At 51.9% G+C, this 22,806-nt stretch overlaps 13 protein-coding genes across 13 annotated transcripts; 6 read left to right on the plus strand and 7 right to left on the minus strand.

The window, feature by feature from the left end:
• Positions 1 to 48: 48 nt before the first annotated feature.
• COCMIDRAFT_26786 (uncharacterized protein) lies at positions 49 to 490 on the minus strand (the record flags this gene model as incomplete). The annotated part of the gene is made up of 1 exon (XM_007690328.1): positions 49 to 490. A coding segment is annotated over one exon (442 nt), but the record flags the coding sequence as incomplete, so codon positions are not given.
• A 1,728-nt stretch (positions 491 to 2,218) lies between these two features.
• On the plus strand, positions 2,219 to 3,627 carry COCMIDRAFT_5776 (uncharacterized protein; the record flags this gene model as incomplete). The annotated part of the gene is made up of 6 exons (XM_007690318.1): positions 2,219 to 2,257; positions 2,308 to 2,400; positions 2,464 to 2,477; positions 2,546 to 2,873; positions 3,164 to 3,527; positions 3,602 to 3,627. The coding sequence occupies 6 exons, from the start codon at positions 2,219 to 2,221 to the stop codon at positions 3,625 to 3,627; spliced, it is 864 nt and encodes a 287-aa protein (XP_007688508.1).
• Positions 3,628 to 4,598: 971 nt separating this feature from the next.
• COCMIDRAFT_96916 (uncharacterized protein) lies at positions 4,599 to 6,274 on the plus strand (the record flags this gene model as incomplete). Its single annotated transcript, XM_007690352.1, has 4 exons — positions 4,599 to 4,632; positions 4,697 to 4,972; positions 5,029 to 5,139; positions 5,349 to 6,274. The coding sequence occupies 4 exons, from the start codon at positions 4,599 to 4,601 to the stop codon at positions 6,272 to 6,274; spliced, it is 1,347 nt and encodes a 448-aa protein (XP_007688542.1).
• A 368-nt stretch (positions 6,275 to 6,642) lies between these two features.
• On the plus strand, positions 6,643 to 6,837 carry COCMIDRAFT_96899 (uncharacterized protein; the record flags this gene model as incomplete). The annotated part of the gene is made up of 1 exon (XM_007690353.1): positions 6,643 to 6,837. A coding segment is annotated over one exon (195 nt), but the record flags the coding sequence as incomplete, so codon positions are not given.
• A 1,038-nt stretch (positions 6,838 to 7,875) lies between these two features.
• Positions 7,876 to 9,520, minus strand: COCMIDRAFT_37255 (uncharacterized protein; the record flags this gene model as incomplete). The annotated part of the gene is made up of 2 exons (XM_007690340.1): positions 7,876 to 7,966; positions 8,118 to 9,520. The coding sequence occupies 2 exons, from the start codon at positions 9,518 to 9,520 to the stop codon at positions 7,876 to 7,878; spliced, it is 1,494 nt and encodes a 497-aa protein (XP_007688530.1).
• A 749-nt stretch (positions 9,521 to 10,269) lies between these two features.
• COCMIDRAFT_96806 (uncharacterized protein) lies at positions 10,270 to 11,908 on the plus strand (the record flags this gene model as incomplete). The annotated part of the gene is made up of 2 exons (XM_007690354.1): positions 10,270 to 11,472; positions 11,540 to 11,908. 2 exons carry the CDS (start codon positions 10,270 to 10,272, stop codon positions 11,906 to 11,908), a joined length of 1,572 nt encoding a protein of 523 aa, XP_007688544.1.
• Positions 11,909 to 12,396: 488 nt separating this feature from the next.
• COCMIDRAFT_37257 (uncharacterized protein) lies at positions 12,397 to 13,390 on the minus strand (the record flags this gene model as incomplete). Its single annotated transcript, XM_007690341.1, has 3 exons — positions 12,397 to 12,826; positions 12,875 to 13,310; positions 13,363 to 13,390. The coding sequence occupies 3 exons, from the start codon at positions 13,388 to 13,390 to the stop codon at positions 12,397 to 12,399; spliced, it is 894 nt and encodes a 297-aa protein (XP_007688531.1).
• A 1,213-nt stretch (positions 13,391 to 14,603) lies between these two features.
• COCMIDRAFT_26792 (uncharacterized protein) lies at positions 14,604 to 15,005 on the plus strand (the record flags this gene model as incomplete). Its single annotated transcript, XM_007690329.1, has 2 exons — positions 14,604 to 14,894; positions 14,946 to 15,005. 2 exons carry the CDS (start codon positions 14,604 to 14,606, stop codon positions 15,003 to 15,005), a joined length of 351 nt encoding a protein of 116 aa, XP_007688519.1.
• Positions 15,006 to 15,628: 623 nt separating this feature from the next.
• On the plus strand, positions 15,629 to 16,406 carry COCMIDRAFT_96928 (uncharacterized protein; the record flags this gene model as incomplete). Its single annotated transcript, XM_007690355.1, has 2 exons — positions 15,629 to 15,870; positions 15,977 to 16,406. The coding sequence occupies 2 exons, from the start codon at positions 15,629 to 15,631 to the stop codon at positions 16,404 to 16,406; spliced, it is 672 nt and encodes a 223-aa protein (XP_007688545.1).
• Positions 16,407 to 17,194: 788 nt separating this feature from the next.
• Positions 17,195 to 18,273, minus strand: COCMIDRAFT_37260 (uncharacterized protein; the record flags this gene model as incomplete). Its single annotated transcript, XM_007690342.1, has 2 exons — positions 17,195 to 18,082; positions 18,133 to 18,273. 2 exons carry the CDS (start codon positions 18,271 to 18,273, stop codon positions 17,195 to 17,197), a joined length of 1,029 nt encoding a protein of 342 aa, XP_007688532.1.
• Positions 18,274 to 19,270: 997 nt separating this feature from the next.
• On the minus strand, positions 19,271 to 19,426 carry COCMIDRAFT_96881 (uncharacterized protein; the record flags this gene model as incomplete). The annotated part of the gene is made up of 1 exon (XM_007690356.1): positions 19,271 to 19,426. A coding segment is annotated over one exon (156 nt), but the record flags the coding sequence as incomplete, so codon positions are not given.
• Positions 19,427 to 19,450: 24 nt separating this feature from the next.
• COCMIDRAFT_26795 (uncharacterized protein) lies at positions 19,451 to 22,164 on the minus strand (the record flags this gene model as incomplete). The annotated part of the gene is made up of 4 exons (XM_007690330.1): positions 19,451 to 19,528; positions 19,582 to 21,448; positions 21,496 to 22,077; positions 22,151 to 22,164. The coding sequence occupies 4 exons, from the start codon at positions 22,162 to 22,164 to the stop codon at positions 19,451 to 19,453; spliced, it is 2,541 nt and encodes an 846-aa protein (XP_007688520.1).
• Positions 22,165 to 22,177: 13 nt separating this feature from the next.
• On the minus strand, positions 22,178 to 22,399 carry COCMIDRAFT_96911 (uncharacterized protein; the record flags this gene model as incomplete). The annotated part of the gene is made up of 1 exon (XM_007690357.1): positions 22,178 to 22,399. The coding sequence occupies one exon, from the start codon at positions 22,397 to 22,399 to the stop codon at positions 22,178 to 22,180; it is 222 nt and encodes a 73-aa protein (XP_007688547.1).
• Positions 22,400 to 22,806: the final 407 nt, after the last annotated feature.

A 22,806-nucleotide genomic window follows, 5' to 3' on the forward strand; every position in this document is an offset into this window, starting at 1 on the left:
CGCCGCCGCCGCCGCTGCTGCTACTGCTTCCAACTCCCATACTCATACTTCCGGGCATGCGCGACGATGCAACCGGACCTTGGCGCGGCCACCCCATGTTGTACGCGGCCGGCCCCGAGGCGTGTGGTAGTGGGCCCGAGGAGCTCAAGAGCGGGTTTTGCGACCATTGGAAGGGGAGGCAGATGTTGATGAGGGCGCAGACGGCCTGGACGCCGTTGTCGTGCTGCGCGTGGTCGAGGAAGTAGCGCTGGCAGCTTTGGTACGCGGGGTGCCATTCGAAAATGTCAAAGTGTGGTTCTGCGGCTGGCTGGGGTGGTGGTGCTGATGCGTGCGCGTGCGGCGACTCTGCTGTTGCTCCTCCTCCTCCGCCTGACGATGAGCTGCCAGCGCCGCTATTGTGGTGCGCAAAAGGCCCGCTGCTGTTGCTGCGTGCTTGAAAGGTTGGGTATCCCGCGGGGAAGTTGGTGGTAAAGCCGGGTAGGCTTGCCATGGTGAGCGGTACTACTGCAGGAACGGCTGAAAACAGGTGTCGGGCTCGGTTGATTCTAGGTTGCCTCTGGTTTTTGGTTGGCTGGGTTTGTTCGGGTTTTGTAGCAAATAGTAGAGAGAGACAAGGGGGTGCGTGCGTGCAAGTCGGGGGAAGTGGGGAAAGATAGGAAAGATAGAAAGTAGGACTCGGGGCGTTTTTGAGGCAAAGAAGCACGCAAGGTCGCGACTTACCGAGTTGCTTGCCGTAGAGGTGGAATTTCGCAAGCTCTATTGGCAGATTGGTCGGGGTATTTTTTTTTATAAAATACAAACGCGGGAGGGAGGGGGGGAAGAAAAAGTAAAGGGCAGGGTCTCAGGGTCCAAGGGCAAGATTGTGTGTGGTGAGCAAATAAGATCAATGACGAAACGATCTGGTGGGAGACGAGGTCAGTGCCGCTGGACGAGTATTGTCGGGTCGAGGGATGCAAGATGGATGGGATAGTGGCGGTGGGGTGGGAATTGAAAGAGGAGGTGCGAAGTGGAGAGCGCTACAAGATGCTTTATATTGGCGAGAGGATGAGTGTTTGTGGCCATGAAGTTTCCCATCTAGTACTTGGTTGTATGGAGCGGTGGCTTCGGTCGCGGCCGCCCAGTTTTTGCCTCGAGACGGCCATCCGAGCCTTATTGAGATGGAAGCAATTTTGGAATAATCCCGGTGGTGATCCAGTCGAGGCGCCTCGGCTCTAACATGAGTTCTGATGTGGAGCCCAGCATGGTGACTATGCGTTCGCGGGTTCGCGCATGGTTGACGCCCCCTGCCAAACCAGTCTACTATGCTAAACCACTGTACGCGGGCGGGCGGGCGAGTCGTCAACCCTGCGCCTCTGTACTTACACAGTTACATAGCAACATGGATTCTTCGCCATGTCGTTGGCTGCTCTCGTGTTGCGCCCTGGCCTGTGGTTGCACACCTCTCTCGTTCTGTTTCCTTGTAGCCGCAAAGGTTATGCCGGACCATGCATGGCCCTTGGTCCGGGGGAGAGGATGGCGAACGAGGCCAGATGCAGGCGGCGAAGCCGAGAGATGCGTGCGCATTGGATTGCAATAGATGGTTACCCCAAATCGCAAACGGGGGTTTGCTCGTATCTTGGAGTCGTCAATCGCGGGAGAGTGAACCATGGCAGTGGGTTATGCGACGGATGCACATGTAGCCGGAAAAGCCACAATAGAATGCGGCCACCAGTGCGCGGGCTTGCATTCATTCCAGGGCCGTGGTAACCCACCATGAAAGTTGCCCAAGGAGAAGATGCTCGCCGATCCCATGGGGTCCAGGCTTTTCAGCAGATGTGAGGCTGCCATGGTCATGCTGTGTAACAAGACATGGTCGCCAGGCCTCAGAAGCCAGGCACCGAGGAAGTGTCCGTCGGCGTGATACATGTCAGTAAATCGATGTACATGTGTATACACATACGAAATGCAGCTAGTGTATACAGACCGAAGACGCGAACAACAAAGGTGAAGATAACTTGGTACGTGCGGGTGACATGTTAAACCCCTGGCCGCGATCGCGATCGCGATGGTTATGGTTCAGCCACCCCACCCCCCGGCCACAAGCGGGCCATGATGTAACCAGCATATCACCGAGCAGATCCGTGATGCCGTAGACGCCTATGCCTCACCCCTCTCGGTCGGGCCTTTGCAGCTTCACAACAATAAATTTGTATCCGAGACACTGCCGACCACATTGGCAATGGCCCAGTCGTCCTTTTCATTGGCTTCGCGGACAAAGGTGCGCAGCAGGCGGTTGCACAAGATGGCACCCATCTCTGACCCATGCAGCTTTCCAATGGCTTGTCCATGCCCACCATCCAACTGGGCGTATATTTGACATCCGGCAAGGAAACGTACCAAGCCGTGCGTTGGGCGCTAGAGGTAAGCAATCCGTCTGGTAGTATCTTCCTCGTGACTAGTGCACAGCATGCTTACAACACCAAGGCGGGATATCGAGGGTAAGGGCATCACGGAGGAGCCTTTTGGCCCTCTCCCCAAAACGGATCATGGATGACGCGTGCAACAGGGTCGACTCGGCGCAGATGTACCACAACGAGCGTGAGACGGGCAAGGCCATTAGCGACTTTCTCCAGAGCGAAGCAAATGTGCACTCGCTCAAGCGCGAAGACCTGCACTTCACGTCCAAGCTAGCGTCCAATTCTGCCTACGAAACGGCTCGCAAAGCTATCAAGAGATCAGTCAAAAAAGCAGGGCTGGGCTACATTGACCTTTTCCTGTTGCACTCCCCATATGGCGGCAAGCAAGCGCGGCTGGACAGCTGGCGAGCAGTCGAGGATGCCATCGACGATGGCGAGGTCAGGATTGGAGGCGTGTCCAACTATGGCGTAAAGCATGTGAGTACAAGTACACCGTGTAGTTCTGACCCTGTCTGGACCCTGGCGGCCATTACGAATGGGCCTTTGCTTCACTCCCCGGTCGGGAGGTCCCGTACCTCTCGTTGGTTGGCTTGGCGTGAACACGGAGCCTGAAGAGGCAATTTGTGCAATGGCCTTTCATCCACCAAGTATTGGATTGCGCAGAAACGAGTCATTGCAGCTCTTGGGCACCCGACTTCGCCGGCGTCAGCTGCCTACGTGCGGGGAGTTTTTGTATTATTCGTTTGCTGACCAGCGGCCGACTCTAGTTGCAAGAGCTGCTCGACTCGAATCCGAGGATTGCTCCCGCCGTCAACCAGATTGAAGTCCATCCCTTCAATACGCGCAAGGACATTACCTCGTTTTGTCAGCAGCATAACATTGTGGTCGAGGCATATGCCCCACTTGTTCGCGCCCTGCGGATGAAGCATCCGACCATTGTCTCCCTCGCCAACAAGTATTCCTGTACTCCGGCCCAGCTGCTAGTCCGCTGGAGTCTCCAGCACGGCTATGTGACGCTGCCCAAGAGCGTCAAAAAGGAGCGCATCGTTGAGAATGCTCAGGTTGGGGGCTTCGAGATTGAGGCTGCCGACGTGGAGGCCATGGATGCTCTGGACGAGTACTTGGTGACTGGTACGTTACTCACGTGGCTGCAAGCTGTGCTTTTGTAGCTTTTACTGACAATTGTTTTTCCCCCCCTCTTCCAGACTGGGACCCTACCGACTGCCCTTGAGCGTGGAGGTGGTCAGGTCGCGTGCGTGGGGGTTTGGTAGCCAAGCCGTGGAGGGATGGGGATGCTGTGGTACAATGTACATACATGCGTTTACATACATGCTACCAGCAGACATGGGCAAATCAACCATTATGGAATTGCATGAGACATGTGTACTACAACCACTACATGAAGACTGTGCAGCCCATTTCTCGCCATTACTAACCCCATACAAAGTGTCCAGACAATCAGCCGAGGCAAGCTGTGCAATGCAACAATAATCAAGGTCGAGCATTGATTTACAAAGACATCCAATACTACCGTTACTCTGCTACTAAACAAGTCAGGTTGTCGTGTGTGCATGTGCATGTGCGTGTGCGTGTGCGTGCACATCGGGCACGGGATGCATGGGTTGCGCCTACAGCCCACAGCCCACAGCCCACATGCTCGCGGCGGCGCCCGCCCTCGCCGCCTTATCCTTTGGCCTGACAAGCGACTAGCAAAACCTCAACGTAACCCGCCCTGCCCGCCGACGTCGGCATCCCTCGCGCCCCATGGATGGACAAGTCTTGACTGTCTGCAATTACAGCGCCGCCACCAGCCTGAACTGCCCGCATCCCGCCTGCTACACGTGCGAACGCGCCGCGATACATGGCCTCGCTCCCCCATTGGCCCGTTGCTTATCAGTGCAAAAAGTGTACACCACGGTTTGCATCAACATGGCGCACAGTAGCCTGCCCACGACCATTCAGCGCCTCCCCGCCGCCCAATCGCACGGCCAGTGACGTACTGAATTCGACTACCATTTTGCTCCGCTACCGTCGTCGCAATGCCATCCCGCCAGCGGCGAACCCTCCAGCCCACCGAGTCTGCTATTATATATACCACTGAACTTCTGCTCCTGCCTCTCCATAGCAATCTCTCAGACTCCAACTTGGTACATCCTCTCACCCACACACTTCTCTACCAAGACACTCAATTCCCACTTCACCATGTCTGAGCCCGAGTTTGAGCAGGCCAGGAAGGGTATGTCCGCGGCCCTACATTGGCCTCTACCCATTGCGCCAGCACAACTAACCCTCTCTCATAGAGCTCGTCTCCACCCTCGAGGCCTCTTCCCTCTTCACCAAGAACCCCGAGTACAAGAAGGCCCTCGAGGTAGTCTCTATCCCCGAGCGCATCATCCAGTTCCGCGTCGTCTGGGAGAACGACAAGGGCGAGTGCCAGGTCCAGAAGGGCTACCGCGTGCAATTCAACTCTGCACTGGGTCCCTACAAGGGCGGTCTCCGCTTCCACCCCACTGTCAACCTGTCTATCCTCAAGTTTTTGGGCTTCGAGCAAATCTTCAAGAATGCCCTCACTGGACGTATGTCATTTGCCCCGACCCATGTCACTTTGTGTATAACTAACATTTTTCCATAGTCAACATGGGCGGTGGCAAGGGAGGTTGCGACTTTGACCCCAAGGGCAAGTCCGACAATGAGATTCGCAAGTTCTGTGTTGCCTTCATGAGGGAGCTCAACAAGCACATTGGTAAGTCCAAACTCCTAGCGCGTCTTTGACATTTCCCCGGTGGGGCATGCACCCGCAACGGCCTCGCATGCCTGCATCCCGACTGCACGCCATTTAGAACCCGCGGGACAACCTTGCCTATCCTCCCGTCTACTTTAGTTTTATCCGTCGGCGACGTTCGCTGTCTTCTTGGTACTCCCATGCATCATTTGACTTACGTAAATTTACAGGTGCCGACACCGACGTTCCTGCGGGCGACATCGGCGTAGGAGGCCGCGAGATTGGCTACCTCTTTGGCGCATACCGGGCAGAGCGCAACCGCTGGGAGGGTGTCCTCACCGGCAAGGGGGGCTCATGGGGAGGTTCATTGATCCGCCCCGAGGCCACCGGTTACGGTCTCGTCTACTATGTCGAGCACATGATCAACTACGCCTCGGGCGGAAAGGAGTCGTTCGCCGGCAAGCGCGTCGCCATCTCCGGTTCCGGAAACGTTGCCCAGTTTGCTGCTCTCAAGGTCATTGAGCTTGGTGGTACTGTCATCTCCCTTAGTGACAGCAAGGGTGCTTTGATCGCCGACGACGACAAGGGTTTCACCCCAGATGTCATCAACCAGATTGCCGCTCTCAAGCTGGAGCGCAAGGCACTTACTGCCCTCGAGAACCACAGCTACCGATATGTCGAGGGTGCCCGCCCATGGAAGGAGGTCAAGAAGGTCGACGTTGCTCTTCCATCAGCGACCCAGAACGAGGTCTCCGAGGACGAGGCCAAGGCACTCATCGAGTCCGGCGCCAAGTTCATTGCTGAGGGCTCCAACATGGGCTGCACACAGGAGGCTATCGAGGTCTTCGAGGCTCACCGTCGCGAGCACAAGGGTAGTGCCATCTGGTACGCCCCCGGAAAGGCTGCCAACGCCGGTGGTGTCGCAGTCTCTGGTCTCGAGATGGCCCAGAACTCTCAGCGTCTGTCTTGGACTGCCGAGGAGGTTGACGAGAAGCTCAAGGGCATCATGAAGGACTGCTTCGAGAACTGCCTCAGCACCGCAAAGGAGTACTTCACCCCTGCCGACGGCGAGTTCCCATCCCTTGTCGGCGGTGCCAACGTTGCTGGTTTCCGCAAGGTCGCTGCTGCTATGCACGACCAGGGTGACTGGTGGTGAAGACTTTGCCACTGACTCTCGACTACCCTTTTGTGCTTTTGTATACCTTATGATACCTTTATATTGGACATGGCGTTTGTGGCTTCAGCCTCTGTACATAGATACCTCTTATGAGTAGAATGATTATGATTCAAACAATACCTTTTTGCTTGGTGTTTTTATGTGAAATGGAGGATACAAAGATTATCATGGATGCTAAAAAACATCCCAGCACAGCAGTGATACACCGCACCACGTCACCAGAAGTACAAGAATATCTCCAAACCACAAGGAGAAAAAGCAAAGACTACATTTGTGTCTTGTCTCATTTTTTTTTCTTTTCTACCCCTCCACGCGACACTACGTAAACATACATACCCCGCAGCACCCTTCCCCCCCCCCCGCCCACCACTAATCAAAAGAAGAAAAAGATAAACCTGTCTATCTGCTTCTTTTCCGGCATACTACCCATTCAAACAAGAATAAACTCAAGAATGAATAAATTCATCAGAAGAAAACCTGTACACCTCACACCCCTCCCCTGTCCCTATCCCACACCAAACCTATTTGCACAGTCAAGCTAAGCTAACCTTAATCTCATCCTACCCATCCTACCCATCTACCTTTTTCCTCTTGCATCTCCCCTTGTCCCTTTCCACTTTCGTGCAGCCAAGTGCTGAGTCTACTGGGAAGGGGAAGTGGGAAAAAAAATGGTTTTCAAAACGCAAACGGAACAGGCATGTGGAATTTTGGGTGGAGTGGTAGATGGCTTGTGTGTAATGTCGTTCTAGATCGGGGGGGGGGGGCATTTGAAAGTACTATGTGAGAGAGCGTGTGTGTGAGAGAGAAAGAGAGAGAGAGAGGGTAGAATGTGAAAAGCTGGAGAGGTAAAAGAAAAAAAAAAGTAGAGTGTAGTATGATGACAGGATGAGGTTTGTGAGTATGAATGCATATACTAGCACGATTGAATGATGTGGGGTGGGTGGTGGTGTTTATGGACTTTTATCCTTCACACGCCTGCGTTTTGCGGTTAATGCACATGGGGATTACTACTACTACTACTACTACTACTATGGTGTAGATAAAATAGAGATTGTGTTAGTACTAGGAGGTTTTGCGTATAGCGCATATGCAATTCCGTTGCCATCCCCCCGGCAAAATGCTGTCGCATGCCCTACACATACATCGACACATGCAAGTGTTTTTTTTGTTCTCGGAAAAGCATCGGAAACCCTTATTTCGCCGGATGCCATTTGCCGTGGGGGTTCTTTGGCTAGACTTGGTGGTGGGGGTGGTACTAGCGTCGGGGTGGGGAAGGGGCGTGGCCGGCTTCCGACATCGATATCGGAGGGGGCGGAATCTAAGTACGGGAAGTGTGGTCGGGAGATGTAGGAAGAAGTGGTATGGGTCGGGAGGGGTAGGGTTGAGTTTCTTGGTTGCTGTATGTGGGGGGAGGAGGAGGAGGTGTGGTGAGGATAGGTGTTTTTGATTTGTGAGAGGCATGGATGATGTGGGGGTTATTGCATGGAAAGCCTTGTTTGGTATGTAAGCCAAAGGCTCGGAATGGCCCGAGATTTCTTTTCGTCGAGTGGACTACATGCGTTTTTATATGCTTTTATTTACTATGCGAAACAGGTAGTCCATTCTTTGAGCAACTCATCTACCTCGTCGTCCCCTTCAGACACTGATTCCGATGACGGCTTCGCAAATTCGCTCCATAGAGGTCTCTCCTTTGCGAGAGGTGGTTTGCGCGCTGTAATGCGTCAATTTTAGTTTTCCAGAAAATGGAGAAAAACACTTGCCTTCTAAATCTTCTTGCTTAAACGCGGATTGAAGTTCAAGGGGTGCCGGGCGGTATACTGACACCTGTGCTGGTGAGGAAAGAGCTGGTGCGTATGCTGGCGAGGGAACGGGTGACGAATGTGGCGGAGATGCTGGCGAATATGCTGGTGAAGAAAGAGCTGGCGCATATGCTGGCGAGCGAGGTACAGATACACATATCTCCTCCTTCTCTGGGGGGTTTGGTGACATGGAATAATGATAGGAATACTCCCAAGCTGATGCAGAACCAAAAGTCTGGATCCGCCCCTGATGGTCTGACAAACATGAAAATGGACTGGTGCCGTAGCGTAACTGATCATCGCCCCCAGCATGCGGTTTACTGCTGCCAAAAAGTGTATCGGAAATATGTTGACGTGAGCTCTTTGGTCTTTGCACGTAGGCTATGCCCTCATTCGGCCTCTTTGTTCCTTGCAGTCGCATTGGGATTTTCTCCTGCTTCACGCGCTCCTCAACTTTCTCCTCTGCCCCTGTCTCAATTGCAATAATGGATTCTTTTTTCTCTTTGCCCACTGAGATTGTTTTGGGTTTGGATGTTCGGAATAGAGCCTCTTCGTTGATGTGATTTTCCGCTTTCAGCATCACGGTTTTACTCCTCGTGCTCGAGCTACCAAGCAGGATAGTGTCGAGATGGGAGCGAGCAGCAAAGTAAGATCCAATGACCATCTGATGATCGTCCGATTGGTCATCTCCTTCAGATGCATTCGCCAGAGCTTGTTGCAGTCGTTCGATGTTTTCCAAGAGGGTCCGGACGTGCTGAGCGCATTCTGCAAGAGAATCAGAAGTCATCGTAGAGCCGATCGATTTGGCGACCAGAGTTGAAACAGATCCATTGTCATCAAAGGAGATCTCGTCATCCTCAAGTTCAGTGTTGCTATCGCTCGTCTTGAATCTTTGCAATGACTCCTCATATCTCTTTGTAGTGTTCTTTTTGTTTTCCAGTAGCTGTCGAATCTCCTCTCGTTGTCTTGCCTCGGCTTCGCGGTCAAGCTTTTTTGAAGATACATGAAATGCATGCATCAGTACCTGCATTAGAAGTTGCAGGGTGCTCTTGAGTTTGTCGATGTGACTCCGCAGCAGCTCAATCTTGGGTTCTCGGAATGGCAGCATTAGTCGGCCCATCTTTCCCTTTTTGCTCTTATTCAAAGTCGCTTCAATTTCTCCAAACATTGTAGAACATTCGTTTAGAGTCTCGTTTGCTGTCGCAATAGCACTCTTCGAAATCAGGCTCAAGGTATCATCTTGCTTGAAAATGCCGCCCAATTCCTCAATGACGAAGCTCGTAAGCTTGATCTCTTTCGCAACATCCCTGATCCTACGATCAGCCGTCGCCACACTGTCGGCATACTGATACAAAGCTTGTGAAAGCTTCAAACCTGTCCCTGCCAATTGCAAGACACTTGCGACCAGGCCGATCGCTTCGGCCATAATTCTCCATACACAAACCTAATTTACTTATTCTTTCAACGACAACTGCACCCATGAAATACGATCGGAAATGTTGTTTTGGTGAGGGGGAAATAAACTTAGTTCAGCCGTGTCCATCTCATCTGGCTGCCTGATCGTTTAGGGCGTAGCGGGGTGGACGCTGATCCCGTGACTCGCCCGTTTCCGTTACCAACGTCGAGTTTACCCCACAATTCCTTAGCGTGTTCATTCTCCTTACAATATACATATAATTCCACCCCTCAAAACATAAAGCACACATAAAACATGTAGGATGCTCAAGCCTTAGAATGGGTAGTCACGGGTAGACTGGCCGCGCCTTTCCTCAAGGAAACATGGCGCATTCCGAAAACCTGCACTGTCACTAGCAGATGTTCCTCCGTCATCATTGAGCAATACCACCCCTGTCCGTCAGCCGTCTTTCTTCTGATCGTCATGTAACAGCTCACGCTTATTGGACGCCACAGCTGTTCAGCGCCACAGAACCACGACATGATATCATGGGGTCCAGCGCGTAGAGGACTTGCTTGGGTGTTGTTCTTGTTGGAGGAGCTTCCCCGCTGTGGGAGTTGACGCGGCTTTGATTGTATTCACATAGATTCTGAGCTTCTCGCAAAACTTGCTGATACAATTATCATCTTCGCTGAGCCCATTCACAATCTTGAACAATTCAACAACTCGATCTGCTCCTCGCCATCGGATCGCCGATTAAACTTTGACTATTACCTGCTATGGACGACGGTTTTCGGCAACCTGCCAAACTTCAAAAACGCAAGAGTCGAGAACGACAGGAACTTGAGCAGATGACAGGCGGCTTGAGTGGCCAACCCACAGCCAACTCATCGCAACCTATTTCCAGCTCCACAAACATGACACCCAACGAGAAAGAAAAGCGATCAAAATGGCGCATGTCCAATCCATTCTCATCCAAGGATAAGGCATCAAAAGAAAGCATCAACCAACCTCCAAAGGATGCAGAAAAGGAAAAGTCTCGTAAAGATGTCGACTCTGCTTACTATAGTAGCGAACGCAGCAGCGCCGACCCAAGCCTCGTAAACCAAACGCGTCCGATTTCTGGCGAACAGTTTCACCGCCAATCATCGAACAACCAAGTACCTCTACCGCATACCCCGTCACCCAATGGACATACACAAGACAGTCTTGCGCCACCTCAGCAAACGGTTCAGCATCGTTCGAGCCACGAGGATGTGGCTAGAGAAACATACCGCCAGGCTGGTACGGGGAATATAGTCACAGTGACAACTACCACGACGACTACGACCACCACAACAACTGGCCCGGGAGGTTCTACCACAGTAATGCAACCTCATGACGGTAGTAATGGGGGCCCGCAAAGTGTACACACCTCTGGCCCTAGTCCACCACAGCCAGCTCCGCCTCAACCTGATAATCACCACCCTCAAGGCCCAGGTCTGTCTGCTCAATCTGCTATACGCCACGACCTGACCCCCCCGATACCCGAGAACGGCACTCTGCAAGGAAACAGAATCTCTCCTCAAGTTTCTCAAATTGATAGAGACTCGTCTCCGCCTATTCCAGCGAAGAACAATATACGGCATAGGGTAGAACTAGACTCAGTCTCACCGGGAGTACAACGCCCAGATCCCATGGAAGACGCCGTTAGCCCAGTCTCTCCCAGCAGTCCTTCACGAGCAAATTTCTCTTACCCAGCCCGGGCACCACCTCAAGGTACTCCTCGACAGTCCCTCGGAAACAATATACCACCTGTACCCCCAATGCCCGAGCACCAGCATGCTGTAATGCCGCCATTCGTTCCAACCCAGCAACTACCCGATCTCCACCCTGGACTGGACTCAAACGACGTGAACCGCCCAGCACCCTACCGATCAGGCCACGACCTACCCAAGCAAAGCACAATGGCCAATCTGAGAGCCGCAGCTGCCGGCATCCATGTAAGTTCCCCCTTCCTCCCCTACCTTTTTTTTTGCAAAACAAGTAAGAACTAACCAGTACCCCCAGGGCGCAGGAGAAACCCTCCGAGGCACTTTCAACGACACCTTCGACCGCCGCAACCCCGCCGCCCACGCAAAAAACCAAGCCGTCATCGAAAAGGGTCGCTCGGAAATCGAAGCTGCGCGCGCGAGACAATATGCTAGTCAGGTCCAGCAACAACAACAGCAATTTCAACAAGCATCTGCAAGTGGAGATTCAGCAGCACCCAATACGCCTCAACCAGCCGAAGCCAAGACTCCGTATATGGGACCCCCAGTCTCCGGCTCACAGATTGAAGGGAGAAGTGGACATGGAAGGGGTAAGCTGAGTAATATCATGAAGAAGATGAAGGAAGGACCCACGCCGTCCAAGGAAGGGGCTGCGGGTCATTCTTAATGTGTATATTGCTTTTCTCTCTCTCTCTCTTATATCTATCTTAATATTGCATCAGCGTGTTTGAGCAGGCAAGCCTTGCATCTAGAAAAAAAACGCGATGGAATAGGATTTCTTTTCTTTTCTTTTCTTTTCTGCGGTATGGATAAGGGATGATGATGATGATGCATTAGCGTGTTTTGGAATTTTTAGATTGTCACAAGTACCTATTGTCAGCTGCTCAAAGGGTGACATTTTTTTTTTCGTGGCGGTTGATGGGTTGAAACGACATGTCATTATTACGGAGTGAGATTTGCATGTCGAGTACCCGGTGTGCTGGGACGGGGATAAACACGTACGTCAGACAATGTCACAGCAGGCAGTGGAAGAAGGTTTGAGGGGAGTTGAAATTTCATTCAATAGACTATGGCAATTACTCATAACTTCGTAAACATGCGTTTTTGTTCTGGAATCAAAGCCACGGCGTTGTCGTGGGAATCAACACACACACCTTAACCGTTGACGATAGTACCGCCGTTGGCATGGATAGTCTGACCGCTGATGGAGCTGCTATCATTGCTGGCCAAGAAGACAAAGCAAGTAGCAATCTCACTAGGCTGCGAGGGCCTGCCGATTGGCGCAGTGAACTGCTTCAGGGCCTCGTCGTTCATAGTCGCAGGGATGAGTGGGGTCCAGACGGGACCGGGAGCAACAGCGTTGACGCGAATACCCTTTCCGACATACTGGTTTGACAGACCGCGGGTGAAAGAGATGATGGCGCCTTTGGTGGAGGTGTAGTCGAGGAGGTCTGGGCGGCCGATGTATGCGTTGATTGAGGCGTTGTTGATGATGGTAGCGCCGCGCTTCATGTGTGGCAGGGCGTACTTGGAGAGGAAGAAGAATGGATGGATGTTGGTGTTGAACGTGTGGAGCCATTGATCCCTGTACATTATTAGCCTCGTTGAGTCTACAAGAAAGTTCTCTACTCACTCGGAAAGGTCGCTGATATCATTGACCATCATCTGGTAAGCGTGGTTGTTGACGAGGATATCAATGCCGCCCATGGCCTTGACAGCCTCGTCAATGACCTTCTTACAGTTTTCCTTGGGCTTGAGGTCGATGGCGAGAGTATGGCACTTTTGGCCCTTCTCCTCAACCATCTTCTTAGTCTCTTGGGCGTCCTCTTCTTCCTCAGGCAGGTAAGCAATGAAGCTGTCGGCACCCTCCATAGCAAACAAGACTGCTATTGAGCGGCCAATGCCAGAGTCTCCACCGGTGATGATGGCTTTCTTTCCCTTGAGCTTGCCGGCAGCTTTGTACTTTTCTGCGCCGCCTTCAGGTGTAGGAAGCTCATCAACTTTGGGCGTGGGATCAAGTTTGGACTGTAGACCAGGCACCTGCTGGTGCTGGACATCAGACTGGAAGCCTAGGATGCCATTGTTAATGGAGACCAGCAGCTGATGATCATTCGTGCTTACCTTGCTCGAACTGTCCTTTGTCAGACATGGTGTTTTTGCAATGTTTGTACCCGGAAATCAAATGAAAAGGGGATAAACTCTATCAGCAGTTTCCTGGCGAAGAGATTGTTAATCTAGTGGTGGTTCACGCTCAGCGTGAGACTTTTATTGATGTTGGGAATTTACCGTGACATCACAAGGCGGTCACTGCACGTTCATGAGCAAAGGTGGAGCAGTGCTCCGGAAGCTTCAGGAATACTCTGACAGGAGCTTTCCATCGATAATAGAAGAGCATCGACCGATGGTGTATGACAGACTGTGTGAACTGGTGGGAACGTTTTCAGCCCTACCCGCGGCTTGACATTGTTTCTGTGCAGCCACGTGATCAGCGCGTATGTGCGTGTACAGGTATGTATTCTCTTGGAAACCAACGGCTCTTAGCTTCAAACATCAGTAACAAGCACAGCCTTGAACGTGGGACATGGCTGCAAAGTGAGAGGGCTGTGATTCCAAGCAACCCCTCTGGCGCACATCGCTACTACGTCATCATTCGCATACACCCAACGATAACGATGCCTCTTGTTCGGGTCCAGACTTTGAATTGCGAAACTCTGCAACACTCAGTTTCCCATTCTATCGCGATCAACAGCAAAACCCCTCCTCTCAAGCCCACAATGACGCTCAACAAGCTATTTCCAAGATGCTTATGACGTAGCCGCATGGCCCCACTTTTAATCAGGGTCCAGCAACCACAACCCGCTATGACCGCATCCAGCCACAGCCCACGTCGCGATCTCTGACCCCCCAGACACCAGTCGCTATCATCACCCGCTTTCCAGCCCAATCAGCCGTATGTCTGGATCTAATGCCACGACAAACCACCACAGAAGAAACGTCATGCGCCACAAGCCACCAACGTGTGTGCCAGGGGTGCCAACACCCAAGTCGGCTTGACGGGACCCTGCATGACGTGAGATGGGGGCGATCACAACTCCATCTGGGCGGCTGCACCTTAGAGTCCTTGATTTCAGGGTCTTGGGGAGGCTTCCACCAAGGGTCTAGAGGCCTTGAGAGAGATAGAGAGATCACCAGCTGAGGGGCCGCGGAATGATATAAGATGGGCCATTGTTGTGTATTTCGAACCTTCATCTTCACAACACATCGCACATCAACTTGAACAATCAACACACTCTGCCAACAGCTCCAACTATCACCCTCAAACTACTTTACTCTATCAATCACCCCAAACAAACTCAATAACCATGCCTCTTGCACGCCGCTCCGCTCCTCGTGCTGCCCGTACCACCCGCACTACTGCACGCCCATCTCTCAAGACCCGTCTGATGGGAGGCCGAAAGACACGCACTCACACTAAGCGTGCCCCTGCTGGTACCACCACTACCACTACCACTACCAGGACCACCCGCACTACCGGTGGCCACGGTCACGCCGCTCCAGTTCACCACCACAAGCGCCATGCCACTATGGGCGACAAGGTCAGCGGCATGATGATGAAGCTTAGGGGTTCTCTCACTCGCAGGCCCGGCCTCAAGGTAAGCAGGAAACAACCCACAACCGCAAGCGATTTTCTAACGAATTCTTAGGCTGCTGGCACTCGCCGCATGCATGGAACTGATGGTCGCAATGCCCGCCGCGTCTACTAGACTTTCCAGTCGACTTAGCGGCACAATTTCCTTCATGTATTAGTAGCGTTGTAACGATTGTACGATATGAGGACCGATACCCAATATTTTGAGCGTTTAGTATTCAATAAACTGTTCAAACCTTAAACTGTTGCCCAAGCCACTGTGCATAATTTGAAAAAGCCGCAGCAAAAGTGCATGATCATTTGCGAAACAATGACACAAACCTACTTACTTACCCTAAACATAATGAAGATGATTAATCAGATAGGTTAATCAAAACCGCCAACGTTAAAAGGTCTTGATGTGCAGGTGTAGAAAAGGGGTAGGTAAAACGAGTAAAAGCAAACAGTGGTAGAATACGTGCAGTAGTCAAACCTGAATTAGAATCGATACGATCGCTCCATATGAACCGCTCCATATGAACCAAATTAGGCCGTGATGAAGTGTGGGAAAGATATCTGCCATAACAGATGATAAGGTCGAGGACAGGGTACACCCGGCTTAACTCCGCCCCATCGTCAACCAGATCTACTAGCGCGGGCATGCAAACCATGCAAACACCACAACTTGCATCGACTGATCTCATACACGCAACCCTCCATCCGTGCAATTGCGCCCCCGCCATAACATTAACTCACACCATGCCACCGCCACGGCTCTCCCTGGCTTTGATACGGGCGCGGCCTCAGGCACGATACCAATGTCTCCGCCGCACTGCGTCCCTCCGCCAGGCGTCCCTCACCACACCACCACAGCAGAACGATGTAAAGCCCGTCGTCCCTTGGAAAACTCCGACGAGTGTCTGGGCGCCTGAGAACCTCATCCCCCCACCTAAAGATGGCGAGATACTACTCGAGAGACGTCCAAATCGCGCCTTACCACCGTACGTCGAGCCCCAAATCCTTCTCTTCCTACCAACCAGGAAAGACTCAGGATTCAAAAAAAAACGAACAAGCTTGAGCAAAAATGCTAACATCACTGCTAACCAGTATCCCACCCCTAATACCCCCGCAAGTCTTGCGCACCCTCCCCATCTTCATCATCGCAATGACCGTCTCCCTCTTCGCCTTCTTCAACTACCAGAAGCAAGAATCTTCTGTCGTAACCGCAACTCTCTACGCGCTGCGCACTAACCCACTCGTGCGCGAGCAGCTCGGCGACGAAATATATTTTGCGTCAAAGTACCCGTGGATCAAGGGCGAGATCAACCAGGTCCATGGTCGCATCGATGTCAGCTTCTGGGTCAAGGGAACCAAGCAGGCGGGTCAGGTTCGTCTGAAGTGCAGGCGAAAGGGAAGAGGTGGGCTGTATTATACGCAAGAGTATAGTTTGACCATGGAGGATGGTACAAGGTTTGAGTTGTATGATCCACAGGGCAATGCTATTGATCCGTTCCAGGAGATTGCAGTGGAGGAGTAAGGGGTAGAAGTTGGTTGAAAGAGGGACGGAAGAGGGCATATAGATCGACTGGAGGATTTTCGAATTCAAGCACATGGCTTGAAGAGTCCTGGCGACGCACGTTGCTGGGTCGATGGGCCGAGCGCCCCGAACAATGTTCATTGATATGAACAATGACGCCAATCCAATATTAGTTGTTCAATTTACTGTATAACACATGTACATATAGATATATGCACCGCATCATGTAGCAACAGCGAAAACTTTGCATTGATAGCAATGGCATAAAGGACAATACTGGACATTCCAATCTATAAACCACGTGTATATTAGAAAACACCGATCCTAAAAGAGAGTAGTGAAGCATCTCGAAAAAAAAAAGAATGGACAAACAGTGAAATGATTGTAGTCCTAATTTCCCTTCATCGAAGAAGGAGAAAGAAAGATATATGCTCAACAGGGCCGCATCCATCATCTAACATGATCAAACTCACCCTGGAGCTCTCATCCCGCCATTCTCGTAGTAAACATCATCCTTTTCCATGTTAAAAGAAGAGAGAGAGAGACAGGGTTTGTACCGCCGCAAAAGTAGAAAACGCCTGCTGCTAATATCTAATCTGTAGCAGTAATGCATTTTTTGTAGGAATGCAAACCAATCAGTAGTACAAAGAACAAGAAAAAGAAAGTGGTATCATTATTTCCTTCGCCCCTCCTCCACCTGAAACCCGAACGCTTGACTTAGTCTCTCACCTTCACCTCATAACCCCATGGTCCATCAACCAGCCGAAAAGTAAGGGAGATTTTTCCTCTCAAATCTTATTAGTATCGAAATCAAACTCTGGGCGCCTGACGCTAGGATGATGCGCCATATCCGGCTTGACCAAGTGCGCAAACTGCGGGTTGACATTGAGCGGATAGCTAATCTCGGGCATGCGGGCAGTCTCCTGCTCCTGCTCTTCGCGCTGGCGCTGCCAGAAGCGCTTGCGGGAGGGTTCGCCCGAGGTGGTACGCGAGTAGATGGAGGAGGCGGGGCGGTTAGAGAAGACGTTTAGCTTTGCGGGGGACTGAGAGTGGTAGGAGGGGAGGAAGGATTGGCGGGCTGTGCGGAGGGCGCGGAGGGGATTGAAGTCGAATTGGGAGAGGTGGTGGGCGTCAGTGGTATCTTTGTTTTGGGGTTGAGGCGGGGAGCCGCAGTCTACGGGGGGAGTGGGCATGCGCGTGGGCGGGGAGCGGGAGGAAGTGCTGCCGGTTTGGTGGGAGGAGAGGGTGAAGGGTTTGAGTTTGGACTCATAGTTTGAACCCGTCCATTGGGATTGGGTTTCGAGGTCTTCATGGAGCGTCATGGCACCGCGGGAGCGGACCATGCGCGCGGTGATGTTGCGGGATTTGTCGCGGAAGATGAAGCTGGCGATTATGTTGAAGAGGCCAATGACGAAGGAGAGGACGCCCGAGGCGACGAGGAGGCGCCAGAAGGGCATGGTGAGCGACTTTTGGCTCGTAGCTTCTTTGTTCATGTTGCCGAGGAGGTTCATGCCGATAATCATCATGGCACAGCCTAGGGTGACGAAGCCGTGAGAAGGGCTTAGAAGAGGCCAGTTGCGGGCGAAGAAACCGCGGAAGAGCGAGCATTCTGAAACGATGAAGAAGAGCCCAGCAAATGCGGTGATGACATGGCTCGTGGCATCGAAGAAGAAGAACTGAGCCCAGTCAGCCACCTACAATGTTAGAATCGATCACTGCTACGTACCTTGGAAATGATAAAAGTCTTGACAAGCATGACAACACTGCTGGCAACGACTGAAGCCAGAGCAATGATGTTGAGTCCACGAAGGACGTTGAGAATGATGTAGCCCGGCCCAGCCAGGTGTTCTGCTGAAAGAAGCGCCATTTCGTTTTTGTGTGTATAGAGAAAGAGTCGTGGGTGCTGGAAGATTCAAATTGGTGTTCTGTGGGGCAATTGGGTCCGTCCAGCAGTTGGTTGAGTCAGAGGGAAAAGCGCGTCTAGCGACAAAGGTTGGAAGATAGATAGATAAAGAGTGGGTGTTGGTTTTAAAGAGGGCAGGGTTGAAGGTGAATTAGAGGGGGAATTTCCCACGCCGTCAAGGCAACTGGCCTCTAACAGTAGCAACAATGGCAAACAATAGAGACCAAAAAGATGAAGAGTGAAAGGCAAGAAAAGAACCCAAGGTGAAGGAGGGAACCTCAGGACAAAACTGGCCCGCTAGCCCTGGCCTGGCCGTTCTCGTGAACCTTACAATAGCACAGGCGGGGGCGTATGGCGCTGGATGCTCGCACGGCTTCACACTCGAGTGCTTCAGGCTTGAGTGGCTCAAATGAGCCCAAGGACTACTACTGCGCTTGTGCTGCCGGCCGATGTGAAACGCTCCCCGCTAGCCCCGGCGGGAACAGCAGAGCAACGACCCAGTCATCCAATTCCCAGCTGGCGAGGCTGGCAGCGAAATTGTCGCGTCGGCAACCGTACAGGGTTGCTGTGGGGTTCCAGCATCCAGACGATTAGGCATGGTCTGGTCGACGTGCGGCAGTCGCGTATTGATTGGCTTTGGGGCCTTAAAACCACATCGCGTAGCCGCAGGGATGTGGTTTCAGGTTTAGAAACATCTGCACGCCGTGAGCCCCACGATCTGCGGGCGGCAAGATATGGGCAGACCTTATCTCGTTAGTACTGCCATGTCACCAATGCGAGGCGTTGTTTGCACATGGGACCCGCTGCCCGCACAGTCTGGAAGCATCCTGTGTGGAAGCGCTTGCGGTGGAGGCGTAGGGTTATGGCGCCACGCCAGGGCCTGTCATCACCACCCAACTTTAAATCGCGAACCAGTCCACATGTCCACTTCTCAGTCGGCATTTTCAGTTCGGCAATAGTTTCAATAGTCGACACGGTGTGCATGCCACCGCCAACATATTGTGCAGCTGGTTGTTTTTGTTTTTGTTACTCCAAGATAAATCACTTGATTGGAAATCAATCGGGTATAATGCTGTAAACTGAGCCAAGACAGAAAGCCCAGAACCTCCGCTATGAGGCCGACATTGGTGTATGTGGTAAATCAATTGACAGTAAGTCCGGCTCCAAGTCTCTTCCCCACCCTGTATACATGGCGTGGCCGTGGCAGTCGACCGTTGACCTATTTAGCTCATTAACATATCGATCTACAAGCGTCGTCCTTGGCTGACTCACTAAAGTTCCATCCCGGAAAGCCAACTCGACCCCATCGTTCATTGGCACCGCATAGACCGGGAGATTGAAGACTTGACGCAACGACCGGGATTCATCACAGTCCCTGGTGACGGCTTCGTCTTTTGCGGGGTACCCCTTTGCTTCTGAAGATTGGATGTTCCATGCTCCATCACTTTCATCATGAATGTCCAGTCGCCTGTACCTTCGAACGTGCGCCAGTCGTTGGTTCGAATCGAATAACGCCTTGCGTGAAGGTCTTGCCTGGATCTCTGCCACTTTCATGGCCTTGTCCTCTGCAGTCATCATCTCGATTGAAGGCCGAGTGCTACGAGGGTAGACATGGTGAAAGCTTATCTCGCGCGTGATTCCAGAAGGATACTCGGTTATGTTCTTTACAAGAGATAAGTCAGATAACTGGAAAAGGTCGGGCGTTTTGTCACTGTTGGAAGCGGTGGTAGCTGGCGATGGAATGAAACTGGAATCCGGTATTGTCGATATGATTGCAGAAGACCGAGGACAAGCTGCCCTGTTGGATACATCTTCCAGGCTATTTCGGACCACGGCACCAGGCCGGACAGCATATTTTTGATCATGTGCTTGCGAGTATTGAATAATATAATCTCGGTATTCCTCTTCGTATCGAGCTTTACATGCTGCGTTGGCAAAGCTATACACCAAACGGGCTCCATGCAGCCCACTCGTCTTGTCGCTACGAAACTCTTTGCGTGAAAGGATCGCCTTGAGACTCTTTTCCCACGTAGCCTGCCCTTCTTGAAGGTAATAAAACTTTTGGACTAGCCAATCAACAATCTGTGAAGCCGTCATACTTGCTCCATTTGCACAAGCCAGGGCTATCCTAGCTAGCTCTTGATTTGTAAGGCGCTTCTGATGCCCGGGCGAATATGTGTCATCCAACTCCGAACGTAAGGAAATTTGGGGAGACATGGATGGGCTTATCCAGTCGGGAGAGCCCTCTAGATTCACATTTCCGGACTCCTGTTGCACAGAGAACAACTCAGGCGAGACTGCGTCACCAGTAGAAGGTGGTTGTCGAGAAATGTGGCTCTGAACCTCATCTACCATGTGGGAAGAAGATGGCAAAAGTGTTGGTGACTCACCCACTTGTGTTGTTTCTGATGCGCCAGGTGATTCTCGGCAATCATCTTCGCACTGCTGCCCCCTGCGTGGTGACTGGAAGGAGACATTATGGAAAGAGTTTGTACCGTGTGTTGCGATCCCTTGGTGTACGGCTCCTCGTTTAACGTCATTGGAAGTAGAGATTGACTCTGTGGAGTTAGTAGGCTCAAAGGTGTTGCATGGTGCAGGAAGCGGATAAAGTGTTGCATGATCATCGATCTTCTTTATGCTCGGCTCAAGCGTCGGCCGATGTGAATAGAACCAAGGGGATGGTATGCTGCAGCGAGCGATGATATCAGGGGTCTCAGGTATCTCTAGCTGCCTTGGAGGACTGGTAGCTGCGAGCTTGATTTGAGATTTAGCGTTTTGCTTCTGAGATGATGAAGCAGGATTATTAATCTGACCTAAACGGTGCATACGTGCTTTCAGATTGTTTGAGAGGCCAAGGGGCTTAGGTAGGGGAGATGGCTTAAAGACTTCCTCAGGTCTATCTAAGTTTTCTGAACTCTTTGCGCTTAGAGAACTAGCACGGAAATCCCGAGCATCGACATGCTCACTAGTGGTGATCACCTCGGGTAGTCTAGACGAATTCGCAGCTGTAAATCGTGTACTCCGCGGCCTAAAGATTTCTCTCACTGCAGAGTATCTAACTGAGACCGATTTCGAAGATACTAGGGGCTTAGCAGATTTTCCAATGTCGCTTAAACAGGTCAAACATCTCCAGTATCCCCTGATGTTGTTAGTCTTTGTTCAATGCACAACGCTAAGATAACTTACGGGTCAAGCCCTTGGGTCAATGAAGGTTTCCGACAACTGTCATGATATGATCTGCCGCATCCGGGGCAGGCAATAATTGGATTGTAGCTCGTAGCTGTAGTCTTGTCGCATACTCGGCAAGTGGGTTTGAAGGAGGACTCTGACTTTGACGGCGCTTTTGACGGACCGCGAGTTTTCTGCGTTAGGGAGGCATTGCGCCTTTGCTCCCTAGGCGCATAATAGCGAGGAAATGTTTGTGAAGGGTGCGAAGTTTGTGACTGCCCGGATAAGTGCTCACAGTTACTTTGCGCACCCGTGGAGAAAGTGAACAGTCGATGCAAGCTGCGAGGACGAATTAGTGGGGCCTTGATACAACAACCTGATGCATAATACCTATCCTTGGGCGCACTGAGGCCTGTCAAGCTTGAGGAATCTCGTCTCACGTGTGGCTCGCCGCAGGCTGTACGCTTACGCTTGAGCGGAGGTGGTGATATTTCACTCAGCCGAGAAGTTTGCCTTGGACTTGGGATGGCACTGGGTTTTGATAGAGGATCTCGAAAGTCCACACTGGGTTGGTCATGTCCGGATACGTTGCTGTTCGTGCTAAGATATGATAGTCGTCGTTCGTCTTTGGCGTATCTCATCTAAAGGGTTGAATATTTGGAAAAGAATGTACCTAGCACAATACATGCGGGTCAGCTCTCTATAGAAATGCAGGAACGGTGGGAACCATGGGAGTGGAGAATGCGTCAGGTCTTTTCAGTTTTATGTAAAGCAGCACTTCGCCCCATTGGAGGCTTCTCCTTCGGTTCCACTGCAGGCAAGCACCCACGGGCAGAATGCGCCAGAATGCAGGATGCCACAGAGCAGCCACAAGGCAAACCGTCACAATGGTTCGGCGATCTAACCTTTTACCAGTGGTCATCACGCATGCGGAATACGCGTCGGTCCGTAGCGGGGCTTATCTTACCTGAGCTATGGCAATGAGACGCGCCGTGGATAGAATGCACCTTGAGCACAACATGGATGAAAGAAGAATAAAATAAAATACAAGCACGATGGCGTCAATGTGGCCATGCAGACGCGACACGAGATTTAGCAGTGAGTTAGCGCGGAGCGAGCGGAGAAGCGAAGGCAGCCAGGGCCCTCGTTGTCGTAAAGACAAACGGTTACAGCGCGCCATCACGTGACGGCTGGGCAGAGCCCCCCACCCAATGGCGCGCGGGTGGGGCATGCGCGCATCCATCTGGCCTTTGGGCGCATGTGCTTGCCCGTGGTATCATTGCGACAAACACTTACGCTCCTTTTTTATTCGCAGCGCAGGCGGGGTCA

This window comes from Bipolaris oryzae (assembly GCF_000523455.1).
Source record: "Bipolaris oryzae ATCC 44560 unplaced genomic scaffold scaffold_76, whole genome shotgun sequence".
Lineage (NCBI taxonomy): Eukaryota > Fungi > Ascomycota > Dothideomycetes > Pleosporales > Pleosporaceae > Bipolaris > Bipolaris oryzae.